This window comes from Meriones unguiculatus, chromosome 9 (assembly GCF_030254825.1).
Source record: "Meriones unguiculatus strain TT.TT164.6M chromosome 9, Bangor_MerUng_6.1, whole genome shotgun sequence".
In the NCBI taxonomy this organism is placed as follows: domain Eukaryota; kingdom Metazoa; phylum Chordata; class Mammalia; order Rodentia; family Muridae; genus Meriones; species Meriones unguiculatus.
Window position 1 is genome coordinate 10294908 of NC_083357.1, and position 13546 is coordinate 10308453.

General features: G+C 43.7%; 1 protein-coding gene across 3 annotated transcripts in view; it reads left to right on the forward strand.

The window, feature by feature from the left end:
• The first annotated feature begins 1256 nt into the window (after positions 1-1256).
• The window catches only part of Ercc6 (ERCC excision repair 6, chromatin remodeling factor), a 77135-nt gene continuing 64845 nt past the window's right edge, over positions 1257-13546 (forward strand). For 2 of the 3 annotated variants that reach the window (XM_021655035.2, XM_060390881.1), the window contains exons 1-4: positions 1257-1349; positions 6348-6765; positions 8538-8658; positions 10662-10773. In XM_021655035.2, coding sequence (XP_021510710.1) covers positions 6362-6765; positions 8538-8658; positions 10662-10773 — 637 coding nt within the window. In that variant the 5' untranslated portion in view covers positions 1257-1349; positions 6348-6361. The remainder of the gene's footprint in view (positions 1350-6347; positions 6766-8537; positions 8659-10661; positions 10774-13546) is intronic. The other variant, XM_021655036.2, reaches the window with a different exon arrangement.

Sequence of the window (13546 nt, forward strand, 5' to 3'; positions counted from 1 at the left end):
GTCAGCGAGAAGTGGAATTGGATCCCGCTGAGCAACGGAAGTGATTCCATCCCTCTAGGCAGGAGGCATTACAACTCCTAAGGGAAGACTGAAGACCGGGGACAAAGATCATTTTAACCTGTGGAGGTCAGAGGACAAGTTGTGGGTGTCGGTTCTCTCCTTCATACCACGTGGGTCGTGGAGACAGAAATCAGGTCCTAAGGTTTGATGGCCACCTGGCCATCTCAGCCTTTGTTTTTTTAAGATTCTAGCCAAGGCATCTCTGGAGTCACCCCATAATTTATTTTACTAAGAGAAGAAGAAAAAGGAGGAGGGAATTCTTAGCAATCTTCTGAGATGTAGTATTTACATAGTTAATGCTAAGACAACCGTGGCTCTTCAAGAAGCCACACCCATACCCTAGGGTGTGTCTTAGTTTCTCCCAGGGAGCCCCCCTTTTTTTCTTAACCCCTAAATTTAAACCCTTATTAAAACGTCTTTAATAAAGTCTTTCATCTCTGCTCCACAAACTCGCTAGTCTTGAACTTCCTTGGGTGGCTGAGAAAGGCAGTCTAAAGCCTCCCACTGCTGACACTACCCAGTCCCAAACATCCCTCCCTCAGTTCCGAGCATTCACACAGGGCTTTGTCCGGAGGACCCTGACAATTCCATCTTCTCCATTGTTTGTTGGCATTCCTGGGTTGACACGTTCCCAGCTTAACAGAGCTACCTCATGGGAGGCCCGGCTTTCTTTTTATAAATTCTCACCTCTGTGAGGACACCTCCATATTCTCCAAGCTAGAATTCTTGGTAGGGTAGAGAATTCTACTATAGGGCTTCGATGTTAACAAACATTAAGCGACTTAATGCACTCAAGCCATCTACATACATCCACAGCCCACGGTGCATACCCTGAGGTGCCCTGCCCGGGTGTGCGTGCATGGGTGTCGGGATGGTGAGCGGTGATAAGGGCGCTTTTTACTCTTAGGTTTAAAGACGCGCCAGACGACCAAGATGAAGAGGACGATTCGTGCACCTGCTAGTCAGTCATTGGCATTAAAATATCTTCTAATTCACAAGAGAGAGAACGTTTGCGGAGGGTGACCCAAGCCACCCAAAGAGCTACAAGCTGACCACACAGTCCAACCTAGCCTGGGGACGAAGGCCGCGTGCGAGCTGCACCTTTCGGCCAACGCACGTGGCACGCCCTTGCTTACAAACAAACGGCGCGGCGAGGCGCATGCGCCATCGGCCTTGCCAGCCCTCAGGGGCGGTGCTGATCACAGTCTTAGGGCGCATGCTCTAAGGTCTCGGCGTTCCGCAGCGGCTGAGGCGACTGGGATTTCGTTTGGGCGGCCGCGTGGTCCTGGGTAAGTGTCCGGCAGCCGGACGGAAGGCCGGGTATGGGTGCCTGCGTCTCGGGCTGGCTATGCCGTCGTGGCCCCGCGCCTTGGCGTCTAGCCTCCTGCTGCAGGGTCTGTCGGAGCGAGCGGTGGTTTCCCCGACCCGCGGGGCCGGGTGTCTTCCGGCCGGCTAACCCGAGGCCGGAAGTGACGCCGGCGCATGCGCTCACCTGCGCGGCGGGCGGGGGTCTGTCGCGGCGCTGCCTCTGGGTTTGTGAATGGGAGCCAGCGTGCAGGGCCTGCCGGGCACTGTTGGGTCTGGATTGCCATAATGGCGTGCCTGAGAGGGAGGGTACGGGCTGTGCACGCCCAGCGCCTTTCGCGCTGATGCAAAGTTGAGTGGGAAGAACTGAGATGTTGAGGGCTGTAAGCTGGCATCCCTTGTGGAGTCATCTTCCCTGCTGTAGCCCTCTTGCAAGCTCTCCTCGTTTTCTTCCTGACTACCTAATAACTGTTTTTACTAGACCACCTCCCGCGTCGCTATTCCTTTATTACCCATACAGTGGTCCAACTGGGTATTTATCGGGTCCCACCGTTATCATCCAGCGTAAAACCCTTTGAGAGCCATTTCAGTGAAATGAAGTCTTAAGAGCAGGTTGTTTTCTTTTTTGTTTGTTTGTTTGTTTTTCCCCAGACTTGTGTGACTTGGTCCTTCTTGGCTGCCTGTTCTCAAAACCGTGTAGGTAACTCTCCAAACCCTAATCCAGCTCAGTCTTGGCTACAGAAACCCTCCAAGATTTACAAGTCTGTTTTTCCCAGCCTTGTAAATCTTGGATATATCTAAAGCCGTTCTGTAAGGTTTACACAGCGAGGAAGGTTCTAATCAGTTCTTTAACTTGGTTACAAATAAGTTGTCACTGTGTTCTAGCCTTTTTCTCATTGTCTCATTGCAAGATGGTAACCCTGCTTTTGACCTTGATTAAATCCCGTCTATCCTTTAGAATGTTACTTTGTCAGAGAGGCCACCTCCACCTCCATCTACCTTCACAGTGTCACTTAGGTCTCTCTTACTGTGGAGTTTTATATAATGTTTTTATGGCCATCACCACAGTTGCACTTGTATATATCCATACTATTGTTATTTTAAAAATTCCTGGCCTCCCAAGGATCTAAGCTCTGCACAGCTGGCTAGTGTGCCTAATGCCTGGTGTAATTGAGTCAGTAACAATTTGTTAAAATTTGTGATTTATTTCACCTCTGAAATTTTAACTTTGTTCAAAGCCTTCAGGTTTACTTCTCTTCCCCCTTCTAACTCTAGCTAGAAGCTAAATGTTTTTTTTGCCCTCTTTCACTTCCTGTCTGACTAAAAAATAAATTAAAAAGCCCATCCATCATGAACTCCAAGCTGTCACTTCAACTGCCCATCCTTGCCCCTTCAGTTTTTATTCCTTTGTGCTACCACTTGTCTGGCCATCGTAAGGAATGACATTTCTGCAAGGCCTGCACATTTCAGGGGGAGGGAACTATACAGTACAGTACAGTACTGGTGTTTCGTCAATCCAGAATTTTGGAGAGCACACACCTGCAGTCCAGACATTTGCCCCAGATACCCACCTCTTCTCAACTTTGACTGATTTAGGAAATACCCAGGCTTCTTCTTAGGGCATTTGTCCTCTCTGTAGTCCCCCTCAACTTCCTTTTGCATCTGTGGACACCAGGACTCTTCAGTGAGAAGCAGATAACACATGCTGGGTCTTCTGCTCACCTCTACTCTGCACCTTCTCTGGTTGCTGCACAGTTCAAGTCATTTCCTTATGACATTATATTGTTTTCTTACCATATATATATATTTTTTCTCTTTACTTTCCAACAAAACCTCAGGTTATTTATCACTCTATTTTTCTTCCTTATGTAGCCAAGGTCCTTAAAGAGGTAGGTTGCCTCCCTGTGTCCTCCTTTGCCTTGTTGCCTGCTGAACTCATCTGCTGTTTAGTTTTTGTGTATGTTACTCCACTGGTTCATTCAGTTCTTCCCCACTTGCTTTTGTTCTTGTTGCTTGTTTTCAAATGGTATAGCTGTGTGGCTCAGGCTGGCCTGGAACTCGCTGTCCTCCTGCTTCAACCTCTCAAGTGCTGGGATTACAGCATGTGCCACCATGCCCAATCAGAAACTTCTTTTACTGGTATCCCCAGTGAGCTGCCAGTGTCCCAGTTGACTGAATCCTGCTTTTCTTATGTAATCAACCCATTTATTTCTTTTAATCATTACTTTCCCCTGCTTAAAATGATCTGTTTCCTCAAATTTTATTTGTAAATTTAATGCTTTCGATAATTTTGGTTTAACTGACATTTTAACTTAAAAAAATAAATCCCTTTGTACATGAAAGATGAGAAAATAAATTTCTTTAAGCTCTGAGTAAGTGGATTTTGAATTCCAGCTCGTACAAGGCTCTAAACCAGAATTCTACCTTCTGTTGGAGGGTGACTTGTTTCCTGAAGATAATCAGAAAGCCCCCAAAGGGAGGAACATTTTCTTTTTACCATCACCCTCTTCTGACAGGTGATCTTTGTCTCCTGTCAGAGCTTAGGGACCTCTGGAGCTGCTTGCCCTTAGAACTTCGTCCACATCTGCCCAGCCCTTCCCCCTTGGACTCGGATTTGCATTTGGACCACACTGTGTAGCAGTATTGTGACTTGCAACTGACTCAGAAGCCCCCATTTCAATTTCCTGTCTGCTTGCTTTCTGAGAGTCTTGCTTTCTGTGATGGAATTCCCTGTGACTCAGTCACCTAGGCCACCCTTTTATTTTGGACTCCTCTCTAAACTGTACTTCCTTTCAGCAGATTGAATGTCCCTTCCATTAACCTGTGGCCAGGTATTCAAATCCCAGTTCATCTCTGATACTCTTGGGTCCTAGAGCCGGTGCATGATTTCCTCCCCTGAGCTCACGAGGTGTCCTGACCATACTCCTACCAACTGACATGCTCTGATTGGCTTCTCACCAAAGGCAGAGGCTGCTCAGTTGTTGGCATTTTTATATCCTAGTGTTGCTGGGATATTTCATTCCATGAGAAATGAGTGGGTTGTGTGTGGTTATTTATTATGGTTATTTATGGTTATTAATTAGAAATAAAGTTTCAGTGCCTAAAGAGTTTAGTAGTCTTTGTACGTTAAATAGAAAGCATAGCTGTCTCCTGTTTTGTTTTTTTTATTTCTTATTTTTTGGTGCTACACCACTAATATAGTATGTTCTCTTTCAAGCAGTTCCTGAGTATGTAATAAGATGTGAAAAATCATTTTCCCCTTTCCTGCTCCTGAAGCCCCCTTGAGCTGTTACAGATATAGAATGGGTCTTTTCAGATGTTCTGTATGCAGTCTGTGCACACACACACACACATACACACACACACACACACACACACACACCTTCCAACATTAATGCACTCTTACTCTGTCCAGGGCCTCTTCGCTTTGAAATAGTTGATGCCTTCATTAGGCTATTAAACATGTTATTCTGGCTATTCTTATACCCATGTGTGAGTAGAGAGTCTGTCTCATAACTTACACACCTTTTCTGTAATGATGGGGTAAAAGCAGAGCATGTTTAGATGAAACTGCACTTTGAATTTGATTCTTGAGTGAGGGATATGTGGTCCAATCCTTGATGATTTAGGGCAGTGCTTCGAATGTCATCTCCCAGTCAGTCACAGGATCATGAGATAAACAACCGAAACTAGCTGAAACCAACTGAAAACAGTGTTTTGTGTTTCTCTGGGATAGTGTCTAGAACTGGAATTTCTGGGCAAAGATTACATACATTTAGTTTTTGACTAATATTTTTAAATTGTCTCTGAACAGGGGCTATACTAATTTGTATTCCTACCAACAGCATGTGAAGTGAATTTTTCTTGCTTATATTAGTCTGTTGTGCCTGCTGACCTGATGGATGAGAAATTATTGAAATGAAGTTTTTTTTTTAATTTATTTTAAAGTTTTAAAAATACTGTATAGTTTGATAATACTTTTTCCTTCCTTCAATTTCTTCCAGATTATCCCCATGTCCCTACCCACTACTTCATGTTTTTTCTCTCTCTCTCAAAAATAAAACCAAGGAAAACAACAGAAAGCAAGAATCAAAATAGACAAACTAAAAACAACAACAATAACAACAACAAAACAGGATAAAACAAGTAACAAGACAGAACAAAAGTGCACAAAAAAATACAGAGTCCATTTTGTGTTGGTCAGCTTTTCCTGGGCATAGGGCTAATATTCCCAGTAACACTCCATTGGAGAAAATCGATTTTCCCTTTCCTAGCAGGTGTTGTTTGCAGATAGCTTCTTGGTTGGGGATCTGAGAAAGAAGATCCCCTTCTCAGATCTGGGATTTTATCTGGTTTTAACCTGTTCTGTCTTGCACATGTGTCAGCCTCTGAGTTCTCCTGTTGTGTCTAGAAGACAGTTTCTCTGGAATCACTTACCACCTTTGACCCATACAATCTCTCCTGCACTTTGTCCATATAGATCCTGGGCCTTAAGGGTAGCGATTTGATAAACACCTCTGGAAAGGAGTTATCTTTTGAGGATTTTTCTAACTTACTCTTGGAGCTTCTGATGTGCTCTGTTTATCCCATGGGTATTCAGCTTACAAGTCTCTAGTGTGGTTCCTACAGAAATTTTCACATTACTGGTACTGTACTGAACAGTTGGCCATGCTACGCTAACATAAAGCATTTGTGCCACGGCTCAGCAAAGATGTTAACTGGCAAGATAGCAGCTGGGTCATTTTACCTGTTTGAGAACCTTTCTCAGGCAGCTGCCCATGTGTTTGTCCTTTGTTGTTACTGTATTTTGATTTAGCTTTTTGTGCTTATCATTTGTACTCTTTAAAGTAGTTAGTATTTAGAAACTTGAACCTATTTAATTGGAAGGTTATTGCTGTTTTGAGAAATCCGTGCATTTAACATATTTAAGAAATGTAATGATCGATTCAAAAGGGTTACCAATGTTTTCCTTTTCTTTTTAGATAGTTTGTAGAGGATGCCCCATGAGGAAATCTCCAACACAGCTCAACCTCAGGAGCAAGACTGTCTACCAAGTCAGCATGTCAGTGCTAACGAAGGCATGTCAGCTGGGCAGGAGAATGGTGGGGTATCGGAGGCTGGAGAGTGCCTCTCCTCTGCTTCCTCTGAGTACCGGCCATCCACATCCGAAGCCACAAGGCGAGGGCCAACCTTGCTACACATTGATCGGCATCAGATCCCCGCAGTGGAGCCCGGAGCGCAGGCCCTGGAGCTGCAGGGCCTGGGTGTGGATGTCTATGACCAGGCCGTCCTGGAGCAAGGTGTGCTTCAGCAGGTGGACAGCGCAATGCACGAGGCCAGCCGTGTGGCTCAGATTGCTGATGCGGAGAAGGAGTATCAGTCAGTCCTGGATGACCTCATGTGAGTGTAGCCCTTAGTTTTTCAGAGTTTGCATTGAAATATGACAGGAAAATTTACATTTTAGAAAGCTGAGATTTATGGAACCTCTCACCTGTGTAACAGTTGGTTAAGATAATCCTCAATTTGCCGTTTGAGCTTCTGTCCCTCCCTTCAGAACAACATTGCCTATAGAAAGGGGCTCAGATCAGCTACCGAAGGCCTGCCCTTGCCTAGGGTCTTGAAGAGAAAGGCTGTTCTGAAAGCACATGCAGAGTGCTCTTAGCAGTGAATTCTGGGAGTTTCATACTTGAGATTCAGGGAACTCTCATCACCCATCATCGCCTTTTTCTTTCTCCTATAGTGTCTAGTTTGCTCTTCCCGAACAGTGTTTATTCTTTTGGCAGTCTTTCAGACTTTAGTTTATAAAAATAATGAAAAATCCCCTGCCATTCAATTTTTTGTGTCCTGTTTTTGGCTGTAAATAAATATTAAGTCTTGTGGGAACTTCATTTGTGTTGTAGAGGAGAGAGACATGGACTTTACTGAGTGGAGTATTCTGGGAAAGGTGGCAGGCCAGCCTGAGGGAGAGGTCAAGGATGGGGAGGTAGTGATGTGTGCAGCTCACTCATCCTCCGGGGCAGTGCCTAGGCAGGGTCAGACATAGAAGAAATTGAATGCAGACTAGAAGAAAGGGCAGCCCCAGTGCATGGCTGGAGAAGGAGGCAGGTGAGTGAGCACGGAGCTGGAAGTGCTACCCAGCCCAAGGGGCTGTGTCTAGGTTTCTGTAGGTACTTTTGTCTCCAATTGTTTGTATTTTTTTTTAATTGAAATATTATTGTGATTATTATTATTATTTAGTTTTTGTCCTTTGAGTAACACATCTTTTTACCTAAGTGTTGTGAAACCTTTTGTGTTCCATGCAGTGGCCCACCTTCTATGATTGAACTGTGTCCACTGTTTTTTTGCTGTTGTTTTTTGTTCTTTGTTTTTGTTTTTTGAGACAGGATTTCTCTGTGTAGCCTTGGCTGTCATGGAACTCACAGAGATTTGCCTGCCTCTGCCTCCCGAGAGGTGGGATTAAAGATGTGTGCCACCATACCTGCTGTATCCACTTTCTATAGAGATGCCAGAGGAGAATGCTATGGACTGCCTTAGATAACCAGTAAGCATTGTTACCCTGAAATCTGCAAAGACTACAAATAAGAAATTATGAGATTGATTTTCTCTTTTAAAAGTTAGAAGGAGCAATTTTGTATTATTTTAACTATTTTAACAAAATTGCTCCTTCTAGCAACTAATTTTCATTTGTTCTTTTCTGTTTGTACCATGAAGTTTACTGTTACAGTAGAGGAATTTCTAGTTCTGTGAAAGGAAAATATTTTCACAGACAAGTGATTCAGTCAAGGAAATTATTTAACCACTTTTAGGACTTTTTCAAACTTTAGGAGCTTCTGTGATGTGTATCAATTTTTCCATGTGTAAAAGGAGACATGGGCTGAGTTCTGTCCTTATCCCACTGTCTTGAGTAAAGTAGACACTAAAAAAATGCTTGAAGAAGACATGAGTCAATTTGCAAACAGGCATGGGCTGATTTAAACCATCCAGAGAAGAGAATAGCACTGTTACTTATTTTATGCCTCTAATCTATTTGTGGCTATCAAGAATGCATTCTGCTTTGGTTTTATTTAGTTTCAGCTCCTAAGAAATAAAATAGACACAGTTTTAACATTTTCCTCTGCTTAGTGCTATGAAAATGTTACCAAGGAGAAAAACAGACCATTCTTATTTTTCAGGTCATGTACAACATCCCTAAGACAAATCAATAAAATTATAGAGCAACTTAGCCCTCAAGCTGCCACCAACAGAGATATCAACAGGAAGCTGGACTCTGTGAAACGACAGAAGTATAACAAGGTAATGCAAAGTAACCTACTAAGTACTGCATTAAAAATGTTAAAATTCAAGACCATTTAAGAATTTAGGAAGTCTTCTGGAGAGTACATATGTTATGTGAAGCAATGTTATAATAATAAAAAAAAACCTTTTTAAAAGGATTTATTTTTAAGTGTATGAGTGTTTTGCCTGCATTTATGTATGTCCGCCATGTGTGTGTGCCTGGTGCCTGAAGAGGCCAGAAGAGGGCATGCTCTCTTGTAACTGGAGTTACAGGTAGTTGTGAACCACCACGTGGATGCTAGGAACTGAACCCAGGACATCTGTAAGAGTAGTAATTGCTCTTCATCTCTGAGCCGGCTCTCTAATCCCACAATAGAAAATTTGGGGTGTGTGATCTGTCAGCTCTGCTCTACAGGATGTTTACTAACCCATATATACAGATATATATCCATGTATATTCATGCATGCATCCATCCATCTGTATGTATTTGAGCGTAGTTCTTGGTGTGGTTTGTATGCTACCTCACTGCTGTGCTCTATTACAGTTGTCCCTGTACCATTTTACTCTACCATTTCAGCCTCTGCTTGGGACCTGGCCTCTGGCTCAGTGTCTTCCTTCTGTCTGGACTTTGCTATCCTGCTCAGGTCTTGCTTACGCCAGTGTGTTCTCTTTTTTGTTTCCTGTGGATACAGCATCATCACTCTCACATCCCATCTCTGCGTTGGGTATAGTCAGCACAGCCACACGGGCTGACCTTAGAGGAAGAGCACTCACGGCTAGGAAGGAACTGTTACCTATGATGTCACTTTTCTGTGGCTTTTAAGGGTAGGATTTATATACAGCTTTCTGAAGTTTGAAATATGTTTTGGGGTTTGTGTACCACCTTGTGAAAATTCATGCCAGTAGCTAGGAATGATCAGCATTGATGGTTTTAGTTCTGATGCCAGCAGATATCTTTGTGCTTGAAGTTGATTCACAGCAGCATGTAGAATACTTGTGCCTCATTATTATAATAGTAAGGTCTGTATGTGGACTCAGATCATGTGGCCTTCCTTTTATTTTCCACGTGGGACCCCATTCTCTCACCCAGCTCTTCATTTCTACAGTAGCAGCCTAGATGTCCAAGCTGGCAGTAGTTCAGTGTGGATGGAACCTTCATAAGACAGAAAGGGACATTTGGCTTCTTGTGGGCTGGGATTTTAAGGGTGGAGAAGACCAAACTTTAAGTGGCAGGGTCATGGTGTGACCTGATTACATTTCCCTATCTTTCTTTAGCTAGACCTCAGTGTTTAAGGTTTTCAGAGGGGAAGTGTTTCAAGTAGGATTGCTGAGAAGACTGAGAAAACAACTAATTGCCACAAAGCACACAGCTTTGTTTCCCTTTGACCCTCACTCTGATGCTGGAGTGCAAGGCCAGGGCTTTGTGTGCACTAGGCAAGAACTCTTCTCCATGAATACAGTGGAAGCCCTTGAGGTCTGGTTAGTTGAGAGGCTGTAGGAAGGCTACATACCTGAGTTCTGTACATGTCCAAGGAGACAAAAAGGAGTCTCAGTAACAAAAGGAAAAGGCATCACAGTGTCTTTCAAAGTTTTTGATGGTGTAGAATACCACAAAGGACACCATTCACAGCCAGCTCTCAATGACTCTCTAACAGCTGAAGCTTTTGTATTTTTGTGTCTCATCACTCTAGCCTGTTGCCTGCCGTAGCCTTGGCTGCCAAGATCAGAAACAGAATTTAGAGATGTAACTGGAGTGGGTAGAGGGAACGCAGAGAACATTTCCACCTCTCAAGTCAGCGCGTGTGGCCTCAGTGCTCAGGTTGCCCAAGGGTGAGGGCTGCCTGCTCAAGCCTGCGTGCTGCAGCAAAGTGGGAGCTGCTCAAAAAGGAATCCACCGTGTGGAGTTTCAGTTTCATTCTTAGTTTAATCTTGACTAAAGTTTTAAATTGTGGTGTAATCTTTCATATGTAACAGTAAATCACTGTATTGTGTATCTTGTATTTGGGGCTTACAATTCAAGGAACAACAGCTAAAGAAGATAACTGCAAAACAGAAACGTCTCCAGGCCATCCTTGGAGGGGCCGGAGTCCAAGTGGAACTGGATCATGCCAGCCTGGAGGAAGAAGATGAAGGTGAGGATGCTGGGGCCAGCTTGCCATGCTCTTCATTGATATCTGGTGCCTGTATTCAGGGGGTGTGTCTTGTGAGTCTTTTTCTGAGTTTTGAGAATAACACATTGCTTTGCCTTTGTGTCAAGTGGCTCTGGGGAAATCTTACCCTTCTGAGGAACCAGAGCTCTTAAGTGACACACTTTTTAGAGACTGGAATAAAACGTTAACCTGGTTTTCTGGTAGTTACTGATGTACATTTAGTATTAGGCTAACAAATAGGAAATTTAGACATTTGCATGCATGTAATTTGATAAAGAGAATGAACATTTGGTTGGGTCCATTTTGTACTCCCAACCTCGTCGGTCAGTGTCTGTAGGATTGTTCTCGGTGCCGAGCCTCGTCAGTCCGTTTCCGTAGGATTGTTCTCACTTACCTTAAAGGAGCATTGCGGGTCTTCATTCTGTTAAGGAAGGACATTAAGGTTAGACCATGGCCAGGATTTCATTTAAAGTCCTCCTCAGGGTGGATGTGCTTTGGAAAATCTCTTGGAAAATATATCAACACCAGAAGTAAATGTTTACTCTTCGTGTCTGTATTTATACACTGTTGGTGGTTGCTTGGCCAGTTCCTGCTTGAAGTATAGATGAAAGATCAAAGCCTCTTAGAGTCTGGCTGATCAAGCAGGCATTCTCTACTAGCTCCTGGAAATTTTTTTCACATAGACCAGTGGATTGGTATGAAGAATGTTAATAGTGGACAAAAAATAATAAATGTGCTCTCCTCTCCTGTCTCTCTGTCTGAAAGCAAGATCTCACTGTATAGCCCAGGCTAGCCTCAAAATTGTAGTCTTTCTGCATTAGGTGTATGTCCTCATCCTGGCTTTAGTTTTGCTCTTAAACTTCATTGTCATCTGATCCATTAGTCCAAGCATCGGTGTTTTCTACCACCTGGGCACTGGATTTCTCACTGGTAAAGGAGATCCATTTCTGTCCATTGTCAAGCCTGCTGTTCTTCTGTTCTGTTGATGCTTTAGTGCAGAGTTCACGGATACCTCCCCAAATCCTGAAGCCTCTTTCTACCTCTGCCGAGTCCAGCCTCTTGATAGCCACTGATACTGCCTGTGCTTTGAGAGAGTGTCAGAGCCTGTGTCCTGGTTTCTTTCCTGCCCTCTGCGCAGTTCTGGGTAGTAATTTTTGGTTAGCGTATCCGGCAGCATCTTACTGACACTGCTTAGGACTTGTTCAGTGCTCTTGTTGTTTCCTCTCTGAGTACTTTATCCATTTCTCATGGATTTTGCAGCCACCTAGGATCTGATCGCTTACAAACCGTAGCCCCCCTTTTTTTTCCTGATTTTTTTGGTTCCCAAGATCCTCCCCATCTGACCACCAGTCATCACTAGAAACTGGGTTCTCTCATTGTCCCTGTCTGCAGAGGCCATAGAGCTGAGTGCCAGAGTAGCCAGGCTTTGGGGTGCCAGCTCTGTACCGTGGGGTGTGGACCCCCCTCAGCCCACCTGGAGCTGTGTAGCAGGTGTCAGGGGAGTGTACTGCTCACATGCTTTCCTGAGGACATGGCTTTGCTGCTTCCACACGGTGATTATGTCAGCAGCCCTTGCGTCCATGGTGGGATGAGGACAGATTGCAGACACAGTGAGATCTGGCTTTGTCGGTGTGATCTGCAGGGCAGCAGACACATGTGCTCACCTTCTCTATTTAGCAGGCCACGCAGTCTTTTGGGAGTAGAAGAAAGGAGGCCCAAAGAGTAAAGGTGGGAAGCATCCATCATTATTCACAGCCATGTGATGGTTTATATAGAAAATTTAAAAGAATTTATGTAGAATTACCTCATGACTTTTAGAGATAGAATTGAATACATAGTACACAAAAATCAGTCATTTTCATATGCCAGAAAAAAAATATAAACGTTATTAAAGGTGCCACTTGTAATCCAAATACCTAGAAATAAATCTTAAAAAAAAGTAGTTCATCAATGTTTTACACATCAAAAAACTGCAAAATATTATTGACAAAAAACAAACAAACAAACAAACAAAAAACAAAAAAAAAACCCAAAGTAAGTAGGGAGATATACTGTGGTTGAGGATGGGTGGTACAGTGTTATAAAGATGTCATTTAGCCCATTGTAATTTCCTACCCCAATACACATTTGAGCCTTTTGAAGATGACAAGTGGCATGTGTAAGACATGTAGGCTGAAGTTAGATGCTAAATCCGCAATCCCAGCTCTTGGGAGACTGAATCAGGAGGATTGCTGTGAATTTGAGGCCAACCTAGCCAACAGAGTAAGGCCTTGTCTTACCACTCCTTACCCAAGAAAGAACAGAATGCCAAGATGTAACATAAAACTGTAGTGATTAAGCCAGCGTGGTGTTGGCATGAGGATATGCAGACAGGCTGATGGACGAATCGAAGACTCAGGAAACAGGCCACTTACGTAGAGTCACTTGATGATGATTAAAGAAAGCCAGCAGTACTATGCTGAATCTGAATTACAGGAAATTTCATATTAGTGGGAAGAGGAGTCTTGAACCATTACATTTTGTACAACTATATATTGCAAGCAGATCATAGATCTGATATTAATTATAAAAACCTTTGAGAACATAACCCAGGGAAAACGCTTTATGATCCTGGGAGGCAGAGGAGGCAAAGCCTGGAGCAAGACCAAAAAATGTGCATATGGAAGAAAAGAGTTTGTTAAATGGACTCCAATAACAGCCAATAATTCCGAGAGCCTCTGCCTGTCAAGGTTCAGACTGGGAGAAGGGAGGCTGC